This window comes from Mytilus galloprovincialis, chromosome 1 (assembly GCF_965363235.1).
Source record: "Mytilus galloprovincialis chromosome 1, xbMytGall1.hap1.1, whole genome shotgun sequence".
Classification (NCBI taxonomy): domain Eukaryota; kingdom Metazoa; phylum Mollusca; class Bivalvia; order Mytilida; family Mytilidae; genus Mytilus; species Mytilus galloprovincialis.
Window position 1 is genome coordinate 57,861,083 of NC_134838.1, and position 24,586 is coordinate 57,885,668.

General features: G+C 32.7%; 1 protein-coding gene across 3 annotated transcripts in view; it reads left to right on the forward strand.

The window, feature by feature from the left end:
• The window catches only part of LOC143079481 (inositol 1,4,5-trisphosphate-gated calcium channel ITPR1-like), a 283,048-nt gene that overhangs the window by 229,242 nt on the left and 29,220 nt on the right, over positions 1–24,586 (forward strand). For 2 of the 3 annotated variants that reach the window (XM_076254849.1, XM_076254857.1), the window contains 8 exons: positions 3,125–3,320; positions 4,516–4,754; positions 11,681–11,881; positions 12,132–12,242; positions 14,272–14,367; positions 21,348–21,470; positions 22,760–22,864; positions 23,876–24,068. In XM_076254849.1, coding sequence (XP_076110964.1) covers positions 3,125–3,320; positions 4,516–4,754; positions 11,681–11,881; positions 12,132–12,242; positions 14,272–14,367; positions 21,348–21,470; positions 22,760–22,864; positions 23,876–24,068 — 1,264 coding nt within the window. Of the gene's footprint in view, positions 1–3,124; positions 3,321–4,515; positions 4,755–11,680; positions 11,882–12,131; positions 12,243–14,271; positions 14,368–15,317; positions 15,387–21,347; positions 21,471–22,759; positions 22,865–23,875; positions 24,069–24,586 lie in introns of all 3 variants that reach the window. The other variant, XM_076254840.1, reaches the window with a different exon arrangement.

Below are 24,586 nucleotides of genomic sequence, written 5' to 3' on the forward strand. Positions count from 1 at the left end.
TGTGAGCAGCAACCCTCTATCAAAAAAATCATGATAGGAAATACAGGCAATGGAATATCGTATCTATTGGGAGATATATACCCTGTATGCAGGTGCTGCTGGAATGTTGCTACTTAGAAATGGAAAGTTCACTATTGTAAAGTTGAAATCATCTCTTTTGTCATAAAGTTTTGTTTTTAACCGACCTTCAGTGTCAATTTCTAGATGTAATTCAAGATATGAGGCCGACTTAACTGTATCTGTTGTATCCTTTATCTCTACATAGTCACCAAATTTTGAACTATTTACTGAGAGAACATCATATATATAGCGGAAAGTAAAGTTAAAGGATATTGCTAACTTCTTATGTATGAAGCCTCATTATAATAAAGAAACAAGTCGGCAAGAAGAGGGGCACAATTGGTTCTCATTGGAATGCCAACAGTCTGTTGAAAACATGTCCTCCGAACATAACAAATATGTTGTCAATCAAGAAATCAATTTGAATCAGTGTGATCCTTTACAAAGTAGGATTTATCCCTCCCTAAGACAAGATACTTGTATCTACATTGGCCATTATTTTTTATGAAACAAAGCAATACCAACTCTTTCAATATGTCTTTTAGTTTTGAATGTGGAATATTTGTGTAAAGTGTAGAAAAGTCTAATGTTTAAATACTATAAAATATGTTTTCGTGTGTCATTGTCCTGGAACTCATTTTCATGGTTCAGTGACTGCTTACGGAAAAGGATATAGATTTGTTTTGTGATGAGAATTGCTCACTTATTTTGAGTATACGATAGCTATATTTGGTATATGGGTTCCTTTCAAACTCTACATGTCCAATCTCCTGGGTTCACATGACCAAAACCTCATTTCATGTATCAGGTTGAAGTTGTTTGATTCAGTCCTTAATAAGTAGGAGGTCAACTATATGTGATGTATGGAAAGATTGTAAGTTGTACATGTTAGTCAGACAGGTTTTATCTGACCTTGACCTTATTTTCGCAGTTATTTGGTCAACTTTAGTTTTGTCGAGCCTGCAACTTTAGTTGCAGATAGCTCGACATAGGAATATTGAACTGGCGGGGACAGTGGCGGTTGCGTTAACTTACTTCTTAAAAGCTTTATATTTTAGAACGTGGAAGACCTGGATGCTTCATACTTTGTATGTAGATGCCTTTTGTTTCCGTCTGTCACATGTTCATTGTCCTTGACCTCATTTTCATGGTTCAGTGACTGCTTAAAAAAAAAAGTTAAGATTTTATTGGAAAGTTAATTTCTCACTTATTATGAGTAATAGGATAACTTTATTTGGTATGTGTGTACCTTGAAAGGTCTTCATGCCAGTCAGGCAGTTTTTACTTGACCTCGGTTTTGGTGGTTGAAAACCCTATCTCAGATACTATAAGCAATAGGTCTAGTACAGGTATATTCAATGTATGGAAGGATTGTAAGATGTACATGTTCAACTGGTAGGTGTCATCTGACCTATACTTCATGTTCATGGTTCAGTGGTTATAGTTAAGTTTTTGTTTTTTCGGTCTGTTTTTCTTATACTGTATGTAATAGGTCTACTTTATTTGATGTATGGAATAATTGTTAGGTATACATGTCCAACTAGCAGGTGTCATCTGACCTTGACCTCATGTTTATGGCTCAGTAGTCAAAAATAAGTTTTTGAGTTTTGGTCTATTTTTACTAATACATTTGTACTATATGCAATAGGTCAACTATATTTGGTGCCTGGAAATATTTAATGATGTACATGTCAGTCTCACAGGTTTTATTTGACCTTGACCTCATTTTCACGGTTCATTGTTCAGTGTTAAGTCTGTTTTCTTAAACCATAAGCAATAGGTCAACTAAATAAGTGTTGTATGGAAGGATTGTAAGCTGTACATGTCTGTCTGGCATGGTTCATCTGATCTTGACCTCATTTTCATGGTTCATTGGTCAATGTTAAAGTTTTCCATGTTAGGTCTGTTTCTTAGAAACTTAACTATAAGTAATAGGTCAACTATCTCTTATTATAAGCAATAGGTCAACTATATTTGGTACATAGAATGATTGTAACGTGTACATGTCTGTCTGACTTATATATATCATTTGACCTTGTCTTTATTTTCATGGTTTATTTGTCTGTGTTAAGTTTTCATGGTTCTGTTACTTTCTTGGATCTTCTAAGTAACAGTTCCTCTATGTTTAATGTATGGGATGATTGTAAGGTTCACACATGTCAGATTGGCAGGGTTCATCTGATAATGTTAATTTTATTTGATTTTTGTAGTGAAAACTTTATCTTTATAACTGTCAATAAAAATCAATCATGGTAGGACATTTCAGTGTGTACACTATTGTTATGTTTGATTCACCTCATCATTTTAAACAACTGACAGTACTGTGTTGTTAAAGAAATAGCTAACAATAGTTGTATTACTTTCATTTTCTTTGGTTATGATGAGTTAATTAAAAATTTCATACTTGTTTGTTATAATCAGTATATAATGAAATGGCAACCATTGTCAGTTTAAAAATCGTATTAGTCTTTTTTTTAGTTTTTATTACCTTTCGAAATATTTCATAGGCAAAATCTGTTGAAACCAAAATCTATCAAGTTTTTATAAGTTGGTGATGAAATTAGCACTGGAATGTATTCAGCTTGATAAGTCTGCAGGTTCAGTAGTCAACAATTATTTGTAAAACCAATCAATGTAATAGCTCTTATATGTTGATGGACAGGTCAACACTAGAATGATTTTTTACATTATAGTAGCTCTGTTTGGATTTTAGTAAATGCCAACCTGGAGTCAACTAAATACTAATGTATTTCTTTTATTTCTTCACTTTCAAATTAATTGACTTTTAAAATTGCTGACCTGCTGACTTACAATAATATTCATACTTATTTTATAAATGCCAATCTGTGACTTTCAAATGACTAGATATAAATATTTTCTTTCCATACAAAGTTACTGATTTGTTTAAAGCATTGTAAACTTGGTTTTTTTTATCCTTATTTAAAAACACATAAAAAAAAATGAGCTGATAAGATTAAGACCCTACCAGTATATTGTTTTAAACATAAAAGAAAATGCATATGATTTGAATGTTTTCATGATTCAGCTTCAATCTTCATTTCAGAGATCTGTTTACAACAGGTTGCTAAAAGACAAAAACTCTGATGTATTTTTCAAAGTATTTTACAACAAGATGTTTAAAGCAAGCGAGGAGATTAAATCAACCGTAACAGTTAATACCAGCGATGGAGAAAAAAGAAGTGATGAGCAGAAAGAATTACAAACTAAAGATGCTACTGGAGGACTGAAGAGAGGCAGAGGTAAAGATTGATCACCTCACAGATAATAGTTATATGTCTATGTCTCCTAGTTCACACATATTTAGTACCAACACTTTAAGTTCACACTTTTTATTGTTATTGTGTGGAGCCTACTCATGTTGCTCAACTTTTCTTTTTCTGTGTAGTTTTATGGACTATCATTTATCTGTTATTTTTTATTTTAACCTTGTCTGATTATCTTTTGATTTGCACACTTGTTAACAGTTGAAGTTCACTAATCGTTTATGATCACACAGGATGACACAGATCCAAAAACTACAGGAAACATGATCCTGTACAATGGCAAGATTAAATTTGTACAGAATTTCAAGAAAGAAAAAAGAATCCTAAAAAAAATCTATAAGTCTTGTTGCAAACTAAAGATCACTAAAAAGTAACAAATGGATATTTATAAAAAATTACAGCACAAAATATAACATCAAGCATATATCTTTGATACATTTAAGTTTTAAAAAAAATACATTGTTATCATATTCCATGTTTATAAAAAATGTTTTCAAAGGGATAGATAAGCACATAGCGTTGTCTTAGATTTAAATAAATGTAAAATTTTTATTGCTAAAAAAAACCTTTATAATGTTTTGAAGTATTCAATATAACATAACCATCAAGGAAGAACTATGGTTTACTTGTAACCCTTGCAATATTTAATTATATATTAATACCCAGTATTACAGTTGTAAAACTTGAATCAACTTTTTATGCTCCATGAATTTAGATATGATTTATAGGGTAGATAGTTCATTGTAATTTAATGTCCTCCTCTTTACTAAAATCTAGATTTAATCAGGGTATGGTGATGGAAATTGCTTAAGTGTTTTTCATGAATTGTATATGCAACTATACCATTTGAATCATTGTTGCTTTTTTTTTTTTTAAAGAAAATGACACTAGAAAAACATCAGGTTTTGTTTGTTGTGCCCTTTTACAATGTCCACTGAGACAACTTACTAAGTGCTTTCAACAAACTCAGATTTAAACTAGATGGCTGATTCAAGATTGCTAGATGACCTTTTGATTTTTGTATTAAAATTATTCACATAGTAAATCTTGAGGAATAACATCTTCCATCACCTTTTACATTTCTAAATTCCGTTATAAAATCAGGGTGGATATTTTCAATACATGTAGTAAAAAGAAAAAATCTAACTAAATCTCTTTATATGACTTACAGGTAGAAGACAAGAGTATGAGGAGGACTCAGTAGGAGGTATAAAATTTAAAACAAGACAGAATAAACAATCTGAGGAACCTGATGACCTTCAGAGAGGTCATGTTGCAGGTCAAGAGGATGCTGTAGATAAGCAGACTAAAGAAAAAGAAGACAAGAAACTGACACCAAATGTTGCAATGATGAGACCAATCCTTAGATTCCTGCAGCTCCTATGTGAAAATCATAATCGAGAACTACAGGTATAACGTCTAGTCCATATTATATGAAGATATTCCATGTATTGAACAAGTCTTTCCAGGTTTAGGGTAATATTAGTACAATTAGAATTTTCAGGTTCAATTACATGACTAGACAGTACATATCAGCATTTTTTATGCCCCATTTATGGGCATTATGTTTTCTGGTCTGTGCGTCCGTTTGTTTAATTCGTCTATCTGTCCCGTTTCAGGTTAAAGTTTTGGTTAAAGTTTTTGGTCGAGGTAGTTTTTTATGAAGTTGAAGTCCGATCAACTTGAAACTGAGCAAACATGTTCCCTATGATATGATCTTTCTAATTTTAATGCCAAATTGAAGATTTTATCCCATTTTTACGGTCCACTAAACATAGAAAATGATAGTGCGGATGGGGCATCCGTGTACTTGGGACACATTCTTGTTGAATTTGCTTATAGAATTATCTGTTTTTCCTGTTTTGCTAGTTATTTAAAGATATTACTTTGTCAATTTAGCTGATTCACAAACCACACCAAGATATGACATCTATATTTCATTACAGTGGTCAAATTAAATTCTCAAAGTAAAGGAAGGGGTATTACAAAAATTTATACTCTAAGGAATTTGGACATATTAATGGTGAAATATGCCTCAGAACTTTGTGTTTAGACATCACTAAAAATACAAGTACATGTGAACTTTTTATTTTAGGATATAATTTTTTTTTAAACTTTATGTGCAAGGCTCAACATGTTCAAGATGGCACAGGTTTAAGGTTTTAGTGGAGTTCCTATTTGAAATTGCATTGTCTATATTTTACAGAAATGTTACTTTAAAAAATGACTAGATACAATAAATAATGATATAAAATGATCATTTGAGCTTTTCTCATCCATCGATCACTTTTCTAAAATTCTCTAAAACCACTGGGCTAAATTTTGCCAAGCTCGGCCTCAATCATCTTTGGGATATCTAGTTTGCAAATGTGTCCAATGACCCTGCAAAGCAACATGGCCTGCATTGCTAAAAATATATTATAAAGAATACAAGTAGACGGAGAAAATCTAAAAGATGACAAAGAAGGTACAAAATATTGGGACCAGGGTACTGTGTTTTTTTTATCAAAACTGTAGGTCAACTTCTTAAATGAGTAATTATTAGTAAATAAGGAATGTTATCATTTTTATATAACCATTTATGGAACATATTATGATATTCTATCGGTCTTCAACATCTGTGACAATAACTCAAAAACACTTTAAGCAATTTTCATGAAACTTCGGTGAATTGTTTAAACATTGATGTAAGCTCCCTTCCGATTTTTATAAATTTTAGATTTTATATTTAGGAGTTATGAGTTTTTGTTCATGAAAAATAGGAAATTATTGTACTATTTAGCTCATATGGCCCTAAAAATAGAGCATAGGGGTAAAATGTAGATTTTGGCTTATATCTTTGAAACCAAAGCATTCAGAAACAATTGAGACAAATTGAACCAAACTTGGCCACAAGCATTAGGGTATTTAGTTTTTATACGACCGCAAAAATTGAAAAATTTTTGGTCGTATATTGGTATCACATTGGCATCGTCGTCTGCTTCGTCTTTGTTGTCCGAATACTTTTAGTTTTCGCACTATAACTTTAGCAAAAGTAAATAGAAATCTATGAAATTTTAACACAAGGTTTATGACCACAAAAGGAAGGTTGGGATTGATTTTGGAAGTTTTGGTCCCAACATTTTAGGAATTAGGGGCCAAAAAGGGCCCAAATAAGCATTTTCTTGGTTTTTCGCACTATAACTTTAGTTTAAGTAGATAGAAATCTATGAAATTTTGACACAAGGTTTATGACCACAAAAGGAAGGTTGGGATTGATTTTGGGAGTTTTGGTTCCAACAGTTTAGGAATTAGGAGCCAAAAAAGGGCCCAAATAAGCATTATTCTTGGTTTTTGCACAATAACTTTAGTATAAGTGAATAGCAATCAATGAAATTTAAAAACAAGGTTTATGACCACAAAAGGAAGGTAGGGATTGATTTTGGGAGTTGAGGTCCCAACAGTTTAGGAATTAGGGGCCAAAAAGGGGTCCAAATAAGCATTATTCTTGGTTTTTCGCACCATAACTTTAGTACAAGTAAATAGAAATCTATGAAATTTAAACACAAGGTTTATGACCATAAAAGGAAGGTTGGGTTTATTTTGGGAGTTTTGGTCCCAACAGTTTAGGAATAAGGGGCCCATAGGGTCCAAAATTGAACTTTGTTTGATTTCATCAAAAATTGAATAATTGGGGTTATTTGATATGCTGAATCTTACTGTGTATGTAGATTCTTAATTTTTGGTCCTGTTTTCAAATTGGTTTATATTAAGGTCCATTAAAGTCCAAAGGGTCCAAAATTAAACTTAAACAGTATTGTGCAATAGCAAATATTTTCAATTGCACAGTATTGCGCAATAGCAAGAAATAACAATGTATATTCACATTTACTACCAACTGATAAATTAAAACAATCTTTACCATTCAGTGATAACAAGCACTTTATTTTACATTTTAATATTTTATGATGTATTTAAATGAGTAGTTATTGTTGCAAACTCCATTAGAAATTTGAATTGAGATCAGTTTTGGAAAAAGGGAAAGGGGGATGTGAAATTTTACTCATTCCAGATTTCATAAATAAAAAGAAAATTTCTTCAAACATTTTTTTGAGAGGATTAATATTCAACAGCATAGTGAATTGCTCAAAGGCAAAAAAAATATTTTAAGTTCATTAGACCACATTCAATCTGTGTCAGAAACCTATGCTGTGTCAACTTTTTAATCACAGTCCAAATTTAGAGCTGAATCCAGCTTGAATGTTGTGTCCATACTTGCCCCAACCGTTCAGGGTTCAACCTCTGCGGTCGTATAAAGCTGCGCCCTGTGGAGCATCTGGTTAAAAATACGTCCGATGACCCTGCCTGCCAACCATCATTACCGACATGGCTAAAAATAGGGGGAAAATGCAGTTTTTATATGACTGCAAATTTTTTTTTGCGTCGTATAATGCTATCATGTCGTTTGCTTCATCATCGTCGTCCGAAGACGCATTTAGTGTCAAACAATAACTTTAGTTTTATAGTGAATGGATCTCCATAAATTTGTAACCAGAAGGTTCAATACCACTTAGGAAGGTTGGGATTGATTTTGGGGGTTATGGTCCCAATAATTCAGAAATAAGGGCCCAAAAAGGGGGCCCAAAAAAAGCATTTTTGTAGTTTTCAAACAATAACTTGTGTTTAAGAATCTCTCTGAAATTATACCACAAGTTGCTATACCATGAGGGGATGGTTAGTATTGATTTTTGGGGGTTATGGCTCAATATATTTTGGAATTAGGGGCAAAAAAAGGGGAAAAACTAGGTTTTCATGGTCAATGGACAATCAAGACAATTTATTAGCAGTAAAAGGAGGTAATTCAAAAACATTTAACAAACAATTTGGGTATGTTCGGATTTACCTTCCTTACACAAATTGTAAATTATATATCAAGAAATGTCAACTGCAAAAAAAAAGGGGGGGTGGTAGTAGTTTTCAATTTATTTTTTTCCAAATTCCAAATCTTTGAAAAGTTTGAAGAAGAAATCTTTAATTGCACAATATTGTGTAATAGAATTGTAAGATCTTGACATTTGTTTTGTGTCAGAAACCCATGTTATGTCAAAAATTTGATCACAATCCAAATTCAGAGCTGTATCAAATTGAGTGTTGTATCCATACTTGCCCCAACTGTTCCGGGTTCGACCTCTGTGGTTGTATAAAGCTGCGCCCTGTTGAGCACCTGGTTGACTTGTATCTCGGAAACTACAGCAAAAGTATAACAGTTGCATTATTTCATGCATCAATTGTAAACAAAAATATCATGTGAGCGACACAGGCTCCTGGGAGCCTCTAGTTTTGTCATATTATGATTTATAGGATTGTACATTTGTTAATTGGGTTCCTTGCAATGTTTACATGTCAGTCAGACAGAGTTTACCAGACCTCAACCTCCTTATATATATCAGTGTTAAAGTTCCATGATTAGGTCTGTTTCTCAGATACTGTAAGCAATAGGTCAACAATATTTGCTGTTTGAAAAGATTGTTTAGGTCTGTCTTGCTAGTATCATCTGACCATGACCTCATTTTCATGGTTCATCTGTCAATGTTAAGTTTTTATATGACTGCAAACATTTTTGGTTGTATATTGGTATCACATTGTTGTTGTCGTCCTTGTCTTTCTCGGCTTCATTCGAAGACGGATGGTTTCCGTATAATAAGTTTAGTATAAGTAAATAGAAATCAATAAAATTTATTTCCACTAAAGGAAGGTTGGGAATGATTTTGGGGGTTATGGTCCCAACTGCTTAGGAATTTTAAAAGGGCCAAAATAAGCATTTTTGTAGTTTCCAGACAATAACTTGTGTTCAAGTGTATAAAACTCTCTGAAATTATATCATAAGTTTCCATACTACAAAGGGATGATTATTATTGACTTTGGGGGTTATGGCTGAAACCATTTAGGAATTAGGGGCAAAACAAAAGGAAAAACATTCCTGTTAAAGGACAATTGAGACAATTTAAAAGCAGTGTAAGGGAGGTAATCCAAATCAATTTCTAGAACACTGTTTGATTACCTCCCTTCAACTGCTTGTAAATTATGTATAAATAAATGATGAGTGACAGGGGGGTAAAATTAGTTGTTGGGTTTTTTTTTTTTGGGGGGGGGGGGTCAATTTGCAATAGCATAGTGTATTGCACAAAAGCAATAAATTGAATATAAATTCAAATCATACAATCAATTTGAAGTTCTTTGACTACAGTTATTCTGTGTCAGAAACCTATTATGTGTCAAAAATTTAATTACAATCTAAACTCAGACCTGTATCGAGGGTGAATATTGTGTCTATTTTGGTCCCAATTTTTCAGGGTTGGACATCTGCGGTCATATCCAGCTGCACTCAGCAAAGCAATTTATTGTGTTTTGTTCTGTTTTTATTATGCCCCATGTTTATGCCCCATAAATGGGCATTATGTTTTCTGGTCTGTGGGTCTGTCCGTTCGTTGGTTCATCCATCCGTCCTTTCTTCTGTCCATTTGTTCATCTGTCCCACTTATGGTTAAAGTTTTTGGTTGAGGTCCAATCAACTTGACACTTAGTACACTCGTTCCCTATGATACGATCTTTCTAATTTTAATGCCAAATTAGAGATTTTCCCCCATTTTTACGGTTTTACATAGTGCAGATGGGCATCCGTGTACTAGGGACACATTCTTGTTAAATACTATATTTGAAGCAGTAGGTCAATAATATTTAGTGAATGGAATGATTGTTAGGTGTACATGTCTGTCTAACAGGATGTATCTTACCTTCATCTCATTGTCACAGATTTTATAAAATGTTTAAGTATATGTGATACTTGTAGTAAAAATTTATCTGGAAGACTTTCAACATTAAATCAATTGTCAGTAAAACAGGTGACACATTTCAGTGTGTGCACTTTTGTTTTTATGCCCCATTTATGGGCATTATGTTTTCTGGTCTGTGCATCCATTCGTCGGTCTGTTCGTTCGTACGTCCCTTCGTCCGTCTGTTTGTTCGTTCGTCTGTACCGCTTCAGGTTAAAGTTTTTGGTGAAGGTAGTTTTTGATGAAGTTGAAGTCCAATCAACTTGAAACTTAGGAAACATGTTCCCTATGATATGATCTTTCTAATTTTAATGCCAAATTAGAGATCTTATCCCACTTTCACAGTCCACTGAACATAGAAAATGATAAAACTACAATAGGTAGAGAGAAACTTTTTAAAAACCAAACAAGATCAGCAAGACAAGATCTACAAAAAAGTCAAACATTGCTGAAACAGTAGGTCAATAGCTTATCTTTGAGATCTTGCTCTTTGATTACAAATTTTACTCTTGAAAAGATAAAAGATTTAGACAATTTGAACTAAAAAAAAAAGACAGCATGATTTATCAATCTAGAAAGAATGAAAACTTTTGCCAATAAAGTAGACACATTAAAGGAGTTGAAAGTTATTTTTATGCCCCACCTACGATAGTAGAGGGGCATTATGTTTTCTGGTCTGTGCGTCCGTTCGTCCGTCCGTCTGTTCGTTCGTTCGTCTGTCCAGGTTCAGGTTAAAGTTTTTGGTCGAGGTAGTTTTTAATGAAGTTAAAGTCCAATCAACCTGAAACTTAGTATATATGTTCCTTATGATATGATCTTTCTAATTTTAATGTCAAATTAGAGTTCTGACCCCAATTTCACGGTCCACTGAACATAGAAAATGAAAGTCGGAGTTTCGGGTTAAAGTTTTTGGTCAAGGTAGTTTTTGATGAAGTTGAAGTCCAATCAACTTGAAACTTAGAACACATGTTCCCTTTGATATGATCTTTCTAATTTTAATGCCAAATTAGATTTTTTACCCAATTTCACGGTCCATTGAACATGGAAAATGATAGTGTGAGTGGGGCATCCGTGTACTTTGGACACATTCTTGTTGTCCTTTATTTTGTGTTTTATGCATGCAAAAACCAAAAATGATTCAGAGAAACTGTAAACAGGAATAATTTTCAGTTATACAACTTTATGTACTATTCTGTTCGAGAGGGTCCAGTATTGAAGGTACACATAGACCTGAGTGAGCAACACATGCTCTATTCCTCTTGTTTATGAGTTTAATAGCTTAAAGATATGAATTTTTGTAATTTTATTCCTGTTATTTATGTGAATGAAATTACTCTTTGGAACAACTTGATAACTTAATAATATAAGTTGTTATAGTTTTGAGAAAGAATTTTTGAAGTGTGAAGCATTGAAGGTAAATTTTATGAAAAGATGTATCATGTCCATTGTATACACTATTTATATGAGAATGGTTTGACATAATAACAAACTTTTCTTCTTGTATACTTGTTTTTTTCTTTTCAGAACTTACTTAGGAATCAAAGTCACACTAAATCACTGAATCTTGTGTGTGAGACCTTACAGTTTTTGGACTGTATTTGTGGGAGTACAACAGGTGGATTAGGTTTACTAGGTCTCTACATAAACGAGACCAACGTGGACCTCATTAACCAAGCTTTATCAAGTTTAACAGAATACTGCCAAGGACCTTGCCATGAAAATCAGGTGAACATTAAAACATGACACTGTCTATCAATATAATATAATCAAAAGCCGACCATAGAGCAATACTACTTTTTGATAAATATTCAAAAAGTAATGAATATGAATGCAAAACGGCCTGCTTTTTCCTGACTTAACCATTTCCTTTAAAGTCTAATGTGGTTGTGTTAAGAAAGACAATGATTTTTTTTATATTTTTCTTGAAGCTTTTGTTACTGAAAGATTTGAAGATTTTGATTTTGTTTTATTTCAGAATGCCATTGCATTACACGAGAGTAATGGTATAGATATAATAATAGCACTTCTTCTGAATGATATTATGCCTTTAGGGAAACATAGGATGGACTTGGTATTAGAATTAAAGGTAAGTATTTGGTGAAAGAATATTCTCTAACAGTTGTGACCCGTTTTCTATTTCTTGTATCATATAACTCTGAAGGGAGTGTGATATGTAAAGTGATAGGAATAATGTGTACATTTGATTGGCTTATCAAGCATCATGTAAAGATACCGGTACTGCCATATTTCTAATAACTATTTGTTATGTCATTGATGACTTTCAAAGGTTAAGACAATGTACATTTCCTCCATTGCAACAGACGTATGTGATTTCTCCAATAATGAACAAAACACTTGCATGTTTCACCTGAAAATATTTGTTCTTTCAAATTTAGATTTCATTCTGAAACATACAAAGTTTTTTAAATGTTGGGAGTAAAAGTTGACGATGAAACAGGACAAATGAAATCATACTGGTATTTACACAGACTAGATCAACGATTCACAGAACTTTTAATTTAACACGATGAGAATGTCACAACTGACCATTAGGGAAATGGGTTTAACAACTCAATTTAACACTGGCGTCACACATCAGCGTATAGCTCTGACGTACACCGGGCGTGTTAAAAAATCATGTACACTGCCAATACACTAGTCATTTGGATGCATTCAACCTGTCAATCATATCTGTAACGTGTGCACAACGAGCTTTAAACATGTAATGGGTATATAAGAAGGCTCAAGCGTACCTAAGCGTTTATAGGGCGTTCAAGAAACGTATGGTCGGGTATGCCTGGCGTTTGTCTTATGTGGATGGAATGCACGCTACAAAGGAAAAAAGGTTTGTTGAACATATTTGAGACGCGTCCCGGACATATCTTGGACCTTCTATTATGGGGTGTTTGTTACAAACTAATCCGCATACCTTTTAGTTAAAGTCGAAACAATCTCGAAGGGTATACAACATGCCCTAAACGTGTCTCAAACTTCTCTGTAGGGCGTTAAACGCGCTTGTAGCTTATGTATAACGTGTGTGAAGCGTACAGGTATCTGCTAGACACACGCTTGAGCTGAATGAAAATTTTAATGCTGCATAAAAATTTCCTCGAGGTTGTAGCGTTCATCAAGCGTATACCTTTGTATTTCGACGTACTTCAAAGTTATGCAACGCGATTTTCACGATTGCTTAGCGTTCCTCTGGCATGCAACTAATGTATACCGACTTTGTCAATTTTCTCTGTACATTTGGTGCACGCCAGTCTATACACCAATGTGTGACGCCAGCATTAGATTTGGATATTCTTTACCAAAGGCTTGTTTATGATTTTTTTTAAATTAGATAACTTGAATTGATATTAAGTGATATTTGTTTCTCTCTTGTTAATAAAACCTTAAGATATCATTCTTTGAAATTATTTCAAGTGTAAAAAAAATTGTTACATAGTAACTTTACATTCTAATATGCTATTAATTTAGGATAGATTTAGATATTTGAACTAAAATATCATGAGATGACTATGTACTCTTAAATTTACATTCTTAGTATTCCTTACTTAATTTTATCCTGCTTTTAGATAAGATAATTCTTGTCAACAACTTACTTTTGTAATTCTTCTGTCAATGTATATAACATTAAGAAGATGTGGTATAATTGCCAATGAGACATCTCTCCACAAGAGACCAAATGTCACAAAAATTAACAACTATATGTCACTGTACGGCCTTCAACAATGATCAAAGCCTATACCACATAGTCTGCTATAAAAGGCCCCAAGAGAAAAACTAACAGCCTTATTTATGTACAAAAAATGAACGAAAAAACAAATATGTAGTACATAAACAAATGACAACCACTGAATTACAGTCTCCTGACTTGGGACAGGCACATACATAAAGAATGGCGGGGTTAAACATGTAAGGGAGATCCCAACCCTCCCCTAACCTTGGACAGTGGTGTAACATTACAACTTAAGAACGAACTATAAAAATACAGTTGAAAAAAGCTTAACTCATCAAATGGATACAAATAGAAATATAACACAGAGTGGACGCTATTTTCACTCAAACTAAATCTTAAAATTGCTTAGATTTGCATATTTTATTAATTACAGAATAATGCTTCTAAGCTTCTGTTGGCTATCATGGAGAGTCGACACGACAGTGAAAATGCTGAAAGAATATTGTATAGTATGAACTCAAAACAACTAGTAAGTGACATTTTTCAAGTCTAAGTTTTAGTCGTAAAATTTAATTTAAATTTTATAAAAATACTTCTTGTGGTATACCAAAGAGGCCATTATGTGGACCCTGATATTGTAAAAAAAAATAAAAATTACTCAAAATTCCAAAACTACATTATTTTGAATGATTTAATATATTGGAATTATAAATTCAAGAAGTTTGAAGCCTTTATGGAAAGTAGAATAGAGAATGGACACAGGGAATGTGTCAAAGAGGGCAACAACCTGAGCAGAAAACGAAAAGTAGGTTAGACAAAATTCTAAGAATATTGATTCCTGTCAGACTAATGTTTTATGAACAATTGAAGTATGTTGTTTGGTTGATATATAATACTTTATGCGTTTTGAATTCAAGGGTAAAAATATAGCAGCCTTATCAACCCTGCTTCTTCAAAGGATTTTTATGGTTTGCCTTTGGAGAAAAAATGTACCCATTGGCCATGTTATGTGTAAAACATGAAAATCTCACAAAAAAAGATTTCCCAAATAACTGAAAATGCATGTTCATTAAATAAATTTCCTGCATTAAAGAAATGTATTGGCTTTTGAAATTTCTTAGTTAATTAATTGAAGCCTAGTTGCAATACTCATTTTTTTTTTCCCTCTTTTAAAATGTATTGATAAATGAGTAATTCATTTGAAACAAACTTCTTAAATTAATGTTTAAAAATTAGGATATATAAAATTAAAACAACTAAAATCCAAATTTCTTATGAATAATTTGTGTTAAATAGTGTGTTGCATCTGCTTTATGTTTGTTGCCAGATACATATTATTTGCTGATGCAGTTGATCCTTGTTCCCTAGTTAACAGAAGAAAATCATCAGTTTAATACTGATTCCTTTTCAGAATGAAGCTTTGAATTCAAGAAGTTTTGTGTACCATCAGTATCAACTAACAAATACTTGTTTTAATAGGTTGATGCTTTAGGTGTGGTGTTTAAGCAAGCAGTGGATGATGGATTAATAACAAACTTTCATAACAAGGTTTATTGCATGTTGTTTTTTTACTGTATTGAATATTGTCAGCAGTTGAAATGTTGTTGACCATAAGAATTGTTCCATTTTGAGCTTAAACTTTATTTTTCTGAAATTTCCATACTTTGAAACTATGTCAATTGAACATGCTTTGATACTATATCTGCCCTTGAATTTTTAATAGATAACATTTTTGTTCGCTTTGGAGATTCCGTATATAGTCAGGTTATCGGAATTCCAATGGAGACTAACTGTGCACCACTTATTGCGTACCTGTTTTTGTATTGTTATGAGTTACAATTTATGACAAAAATCAGCAAAGACCCATCGAAACAACATCTGATACACAAATTTAATAATACTTTTAGATATTTGGATGATATTTTAGCTCTCAATAATGACAACTTCAGTATGTATACTAAAGAAATTTATCCTGTTGAACTTACTTTAATTAAAGCTAATACTGACAATGACCAATGCCCTTTCCTCGATCTTGATATATATATCATTAACGGAAAGCTTAATACTAAAATTTATGATAAAAGAGATGATTTCTCATTTCCTATCGTTAATTATCCATTTTTAGATGGTGACATTCCCTTGTCACCATCTTACGGTGTTTATATATCTCAATTTGTACGATTCGCTCGTGTATGTAACAATGTTTTAGATTTTAACGAGAGAAATTTATGTATTACTGAAAAATTATTACACCAGGGTTTTCGATATCACAAACTAGTCAAACATTTACTAAATTTTATCATCGGTATAAGGACATCATTCGTAAATATAGCTCAACATGCAGACTTCTTATACATTCAGGTATTTCACATCCAATATTTTATGGAAATATTCTTTATAAAGCACAAAAATGTCAGTATTCACCTCAAAAGCTAACAAAACCTTTAAATAGACTTATAAAGAAGGGATATAGTTACGATACTGTTGTCAGGTCATTAAAGATTGCATATTTTGGCGTTACTACTGATTCACTTATAGGGTCTTTGCATCGGAACTAAACACATTTATTATTTATAAACCAGTTGTTGGCATGACACGGGTTATGTTCTTCTCATATATGTTATGATGGTATGATACTAAACCCCTCACGGGGAGGATTGTGCCTGATATTCATATGATGAAGACATAATTTTTCAATCAGTTTAATTAAAGTCCGGAGCTGGCATGTCAGTTAACTGCTAGTAGTCTGATGTTATTTATGTATTATTGTCATTTTGTTTATTTTCTTTGGTTACATCTTCTGACATCAGACTCAGACTTCTTTTGAACTGAATTTTAATGTGCGTATTGTTATGCGTTTACTTTTCTGCATTGGCTAGAGGTATAGGGGGAGGGTTGAGATCTGACAAACATGTTTAACCCCGCCGCATTTTTGCCCCTGTCCCAAGTCAGGAGCCTCTGGCCTTTGTTAGTCTTGTATTATTTTAACTTTTAGTTTCTTGTGTACAATTTGGAGTTTAGTATGGTGTTCATTATCACTGAACCAGTATATATTTGTTTAGGGGCCAGCTGAAGGACGCCTCCGGGTACGAGAATTTCTCGTTGCATTGAATACCTGTTGGTGACCTTCTGCTGTTGTCTACTCTATGGTCAGGTTGTTGTCTCTTTGACACATTCCCCATTTCCATTCTTAATTTTATTTTCTGTGGAACGAGAAACTTGCAAAATATGGGTGCGATATACATAAATGTGACTGGCTGTCTTGAATGCTTTCCTGGTTCTCTCTGGGTATTTTGGCTTCCTTCACCAATTGTAACTTTTATCAAACAAACAAACATTAATTGATCAAAACATAATTATGTTCTAAAATATATCAACTAAAACAGATAGATATAACTAAAACAGAATGATGATAACTAAAACAAAGAAATCATGTCAAAAGATTGAACTTTTCACATTACAAATCTGTAAAGCAACAAATTAAAAAACAATTTTTAAAGCTCTCACTCAGTCATGCCAATTGGTTTCATAACATCACGAATAATTGTTTATGAAAAATAAGTTCCCTTAAAGAAAAATGTTATTTTGAAGGGACATTGGCATATTTTAAGTGTTTGTGGCATGACTTTTTATTATATGTTTAATAATGATCATGTATGAAGCTGCTGTACATACAATTCCTTATGCATTTTGAAAGTTTTACAAGATTATTATAAGACTCACTACTTTTCTGAATACCATTATAGATTGCATGAATTTGATGGATGATTGTAGTACATGTACATGTAAATATATATTAACTTGTACAAAATTAGTTTGTGATATATAGTAAATCATTTAAAAGTCTTGGGAAGAAGTATTCATAAACTTGCATTTTACAAAATAGGATGTATATGGTAAGAATTATGATTTACAATAACCCTTAAATTCTTTTAATTGTGAATGGGTAAAAATGCAAGTTATATGTTAAAACCTTTTGCTTCAGTCTTTCCCTTTAGAATGTTTCAACTTTAGACATGCTTTTGTTGTTTCAGTCTTATTTGTTCTTTTTCCTATTTCCCGAAATTGAATGTAAACTTATAAAAATACAACTTGTATGCCTATAATTTTTCTGCAGAATTTCTTTTGGATTTTGCTTATGCATCAGTTTTCCTTTCCATTTGATTGTAATTTGTACTTCAATTTTATGCATGTATTATGGTATCTGGTTGATCATAGTTTATTTTATATCTTAGTTATTTATGATTTGTTGAAAGGCAATAAAAATTTATTACTTGAGCTAAATATAGGAATGGCTAAAAAAGACAAATTTATATTTCTTAAGAGCTCATTTATTCCGAACAGATGGAAAAAAATATTAAGAAAGCAAACTTAAACCATAAAATTTTCCAATGAAAATAGACACCATCATGACAAAAAGAAGAACAATGAATAGACAAATGACTGTCCATAAACCAGTAAACAGAAAACTAAAAGATTTATTTAAAGTCAAGTTTTACTGTAGTCAAACAATGTAGATTTTTAACAGGTGTTGCCCATTGTTCAAAGTAAAAGGATTTTTTAAGATTGTAATCTTCTTCTATAAATCATCATTGCTATAATTTAAGCAAACTTGACAGTAAACATAACATATGAGAAAGAAGAAAATGTTGCCTACCCACTATAAAGATTCACTATTTCTTGCAGCTAGGATCTCGTACGTGGAAGCAGTGATGTCCAGTAGAGTCCAATTGAACTCTGTTTGAAATTACATTTTTATACGACCGCAAAAATTGAAAATTTTTTGGTCGTATATTGGTATCACGTTGGCGGTGTCTGCGTCATCGTCTGTGTTGTCGTCGTCGTTGTCCGAAGACATTTGGTTTTCGCACTATAACTTAAGTATAAGTAAATAAAAATCTATGAAATTTAAACACAAGGTTTATGACCACAAAAGGAAGGTTGGGATTGATTATGGGAGTTTTGGTCCTAACAGTTTAGGAATTAGGGGCCAAAAGGGGCCTAAATAAGCATTTTCTTGGTTTTTGCACTATAACTTTAGTTTAAGTAAATAGAAATCTATGAAATTTTGACACAAGGTTTATGACCACAAAAGGAAGGTTGGATTGATTTTGGGAGTTTTGATTCCAACAGTTTAGGAATTAGGGGCCAAAAAAGGGCCCAAATAAGAATTATTCTTGGTTTTCGCACAATAACTTTAGTATAAATTAATAGAAATCAATGAAATTTAAACACAAGGTTTATGACCACAAAAGGAAGGTTGGAATTGATTTTGGGAATTGAGGTCCCAACAGTTTAGGAATTAGGGACAAAAAAGGGGCCCAAATAAGCATTTTTCTTGGTTTTTGCACCATAACTTTAGTATAAGTAAATAGAAATCTATAAAATTTAAACACAAGGTTTTTGACCATAAAAGGAAGGTTGGGATTGATTTTGGGAGTTTTGGTCCCAACAGTTTAGGAATAAGGGGCCCAAAGGGTACAAAATTAAACTTTGTTTGATTTCATCAAAAATTGAATAATTGGGGTTCTTTGATATGCCAAATCTAACTGTGTATGTAGATTCTTATTTTTTGGTCCCGTTTTCAAATTGGTCTACATTAAGGTCCAAAGGTTCCAAATTTAAACTAAGTTTGATTTTAACAAAAATTGAATTCTTGGGCTTCTTTGAAATGCTGAATCTAAACATGTACTTAGATTTTTGATTATGGGCCCAGTTTTCAAGTTGGTCCAAATCAGGATCCAAAATTATTATATTAAGTATTGTGCAATAGCAAGAAATTTTCAATTGCACAGTATTCAGCAATAGCAAAAATCTTCAATTGCACAGTATTGTGCAATAGCAAGTATTTTCAATTGCACAGTATTGTGCAGTAGCAAGAAATATCTAATGCACAGTATTGCACAATAGCAAGAAATTTTCAATTGCACAGTATTGCGCAATAGCAAAAATCTTCAATTGCACAGTATTGTGCAATAGCAAGTATTTTCAATTGCACAGTATTGCGCATAGCAAGAAATATCTAATGCACAGTATTGCGCAATAGCAAGAAATTTTCAATTGGAGTTGATCTGTCTTTATCCAGAATAGTAGTTGAATCATTGTTTTATACAATATACAATGTATATTCACTTTTACTACCAACTGATAAATTAAAACAATCCTGACCATTCAGTAATAACAAGCACTTTTTTTACAATTTAATATTTTATGATGTATTTAAATGAGTAGTTATTGTTTCAAACTCCATTTGCAATTTGAATTGAGATCAGTTTTGGAATAAGAGAAAGGGGCATGTGAAGAAAAAAAAAATGGGTGTGGGGGGGGGGGGGGGGGGTTCAATTTTTCTCATTTCAGTTTTCATAAATAAAAAGAAAATTTCTTCAAACATTTTTTTGAGAGGATTAATATTCAACAGCATAGTTAATTGCTCAAAGGCAAAAAAAAATTTTTAAGTTCATTAGACCACATTCATTCCGTGTCAGAAACCTATGCTGTGTCAACTATTTAATCACAATCCAAATTTAGACCTGAATCCAGCTTGAATGTTGTGTCCATACTTGCCCCAACCGTTCAGGGTTCAACCTCTGGGGTCGTATAAAGCTGTGCCCTGCGGAGCATCTGGTTAAATACTATATTTAAAGCAGTAGGTCAATAATATTTAGGGAATGGAATGATGTATATGTCTGTCTAACAGGATTTATCCTGCAATTGGGTGTCGTACTATACAGATACAGCCCTACAGATATCGCTATGCTGTATCTGTATACTATACAGATATCGCTTTAAAGCTCCGCCCACTGCCGGACTGAGTATTGTTTGAACCTGTATGACCTCAGAATGTGTATTCCAGTTTCATTCTAATGGAGATGACGATGACAATTGTCGATTTCAAACCTTGAATGTGTATGATTGTGTTACAAAATCAATCCAGCTTGAATGTTGTGTCCATACTTGCCCCAACCGTTCAGGGTTCAACCTCTGCGGTCATATAAAGCTGAGCCCTGCGGAGCATCTGGTTTTAAATTTAAAAAAACTGCTCGACAAGCCTGTATAAAATGTGGCTGTTGAATGTTGTATGGAGGACCTTAATCAAATTTTTCATTAAAATGCCATGGTTGCCAGAAGCAATACTTGATTCTGAATAGTTCAGGTTAAAGTTTTTGGTTGAGGTAGTTTTTGATGAAGTTGAAGTCCAATCAACTTGAAACTGAGTAAACATGTTTCCTATTATATGATCTTTCTAATTGTAATGCCAAATTGGAGATTTTACCCCATTTTCATTGTCCACTAAACATAGAAAATAATAGTGCGGATGGGGCATCCATGTACTTGGGACACATTCTTGTTTTTTCTTAAAATCACAGAGAGAAGTGATTTTGGTAAACAAATATTATTTCTCTTTCTCTCATTATAATTTACATTGCTTAACTTAAAAATCCAGTAAGCCATAAAGCCTAAACTCTAGTGTACAATACTATTTTTAAAATGATGTATATTTTGAAATAGGTTGATATTGCCAAGAATGCTTTTCATCAGGAAGATTCTGTAAATGATGATGAAGAGGATGATGAGGAAAGAGAAGCTTCACCTAAAGCTGTGGGACATAATATTTATATCCTGGCTACACAGGTAAGTAGTTAAATCTCTTGTGTTAGACTCCACCTAAAGCTGTGGGACATAATATTTATATCCTGGCTACACAGGTAAGTAGTTAAATCTCTTGTGTTAGACTCCACCTAAAGCTGTGGGACATATTATTTATATCCTGGCTACACAGGTAAGTAGTTAAATCTCTTGTGTTAGACTCCACCTAAAGCTGTGGGACATAATATTTATATCCTGGCTACACAGGTTTTAAAGTAGTTACATATCTTGTGTTAGACTCCACCTAAAGCTGTGGGACATAATATTTATATCCTGGCTACACAGGTAAGTAGTTAAATATCTTGTGTTAAGACTCTACCTTAAGCTGTGGGACATAATATTTATATCCTGGCTACACAGGTAAGTAGTTAAATATCTTGTGTTAAGACTCCACCTAAAGCTGTGGGACATAATATTTATATCCTGGCTACACAGGAAAGTAGTTAAATATCTTGTGTTAAGACTCCACCTAAAGCTGTGGGACATAATATTTATCTCCTGGCTACACAGGTTTTAAAGTAGTTACATATCTTGTGTTAGACTCCACCTAAAGCTGTGGGACATAATATTTATATCCTGGCTACACAGGTAAGTAGTTAAATATCTTGTGTTAAGACTCCACCTAAAGCTGTGGGACATAATATTTATATCCTGGCTACACAGGTAAGTAGTTATATCGCTTGTGTTAGACTCCACCTAAAGCTGTGGGACATAATATTTATATCCTGGCTACACAGGTAAGTAGTTAAATCACTTGTGTTAGACTTGAATCCTATGAAAGTGTCAATTATAGAACTTAGAAATCATATGTAGAGATATAGAACCACAGGAATTATATGTGAAGATAATGGTCCTCAAAGGTTTGAAAACTGAAAGATTTTTCACTTTTTCACTTGAGAATTTTAGGGACATGATAAAGCTTAACATATGGTAAAGAAATTTGACTAGTATTAAAGACTTTATTTTGTTGTCATACTTAGTCTACTGTTGTTGGTCTGCTGTTATTTTTATGTTTCTCCGAAAGTGACTTTCTATCGCATTAAGCATATACAAACAAGGTTGCAATTATCCTTTTTGTCCCATTAGACAAAGACAATTACACACAACTTATATTGGTAAAAGTTCAGATAATTCTAGTAGATGTTTTTGCTGCAATAACTTATAACAACACTTGACTAAAACAGTTACAAATCATAATTCTAGACTTAGAAAATTATTTTCAGTATTTAGTTTCTTGATTAAAATCAATTATAAAGCTAAGTTTTCTTTGACAGCTTGCTCTACATAATAAAGAATTAGCAAATCATCTAAAACCAAGTGGTGATTTATGGGGTGATCAAGCTTTAGAGTTCTATGAAAAGCATACAGCACAAATTGAGGTAATGTATTTAAATGATATAGAAATCCACTTTTATTAACCTTACATTAGAAGCTGAAGTTGTAATGACATTCCATTGCATTTTTGTATTGTTGGCTTTTCTCTAATTAAATTGAGAATGGAAATGGGGAATGTGTCAAAGAGACCACAACCTGATCAAAGAGTAAAAAACAGCAGAAGTCCATTAGCACAGCTAGTTTAGTGATAATGGAGGCCATACTAAACTCAAAAACATATAAATGAACTAAAATTAAAAAAAAATACAAGACTGGCGAAGACCAGAGGTTCCTGACTTCCGACAGGTACAAAACATGTGTGTTTTGTGAGATCTTAACCCTCCCCCTGTACCTCTAGCAAATGTAGAAAAAAACAAACACAGCAATACGTACAAAAACTCAGTTTAAAAGAAGTCGGAGTCCGATGTCAGAATATATAACAAAAGAAAATCAGCAAAAAGACAATAAAACATGAATTAATGCATTTGCAAATATGTTTAAAAAAATGTAAAGTTATGGTAGATAATATAAGAGAACAGGCCAACTAAAATAAACAGTATATCACAATGTCCTCAAAGTAAATAGAGGGAAAAAATTATGTATGACACGTGATATTCCCTATATCCATAGATTGTTATGAAGTTGACACAATATCACCATCAATTTCATCAATGAATACAACAAGATGTAAATTGATAACTTATGTCAAAAGACTGGGTTTCTTAATTCTTTGGTTTAATGAAGAGATAAAGAGTGAGGTTAATATTTAGGATTATGTTGAGAAGAAGACGTTATATCAGCATGAAAACTTAGGATGTTAACTATTCATATCAGAGTTCAGTTTCATTGTAGAATAAAAGGTAAGTCCAAACATGAAATATTGTTCTTGTCCCTCCTTATTACCTAGTTAATTTAGACTTTATTCATGAGGTGTTTGTAAGCCAGCTTTTTATCCCTTGAAACATTATGTTGATATTTGTAACATGATGAACATTCAAAACCTAATAAAATTACAGATAAGTAGACAAGACAGAACAATGGAAAGAATTGTATTTCCCATTCCTGAGATTTGTGAATACCTAACAGAAGAGACAAAAGTAAAAATTTATGCAACAGCAGAAAGAGATGAGCAAGGCAGTAAAGTGGCTGAATTCTTTGAGAGACATGAAGATATGTTTGCTGAAATGAAATGGCAGAAAAAATTAAGAGGTAAATTTCTGATTTTTTCAAGTCAGAGTTATCCTTTTTGCATCATTGTTTTTATAAAATTTCAATTGTTTAGCTCACTGGAGCCAAAAGAGCCCCATATGAACTTATGCCATCACTTGGTATCCATCGTCTGTCCTCATCGTTCTAAACTATTTCAAGAATCTTCTCCTCTGAAACTACTGAGCTGAATGAGGTTCAAAGTATAGTATAAATTTTGTATTTTATTTCCTTGTATGTCAAGAAACGTTGGCTAAAATGGAACATGCTCAGGGATTAAATGCAATTTTTTGCTTTTGAAGAAAATATGAAAGAAGATGCAAAGATCATGTGATGGCATTAATATATATTGAAAAGCAGAAATAATCATTGACAAAAGATTTAACCAAACAATTACAGGCCACCGATTCAGGCTCTTAGAGCTTCTTGTTCCTTTCTGGAAGCATTACAGAACTAATCAAAATCACATTTAAGCCATTCTCATGTAGGTGTTTCTCATTTTACTACTCACTATGAATTTT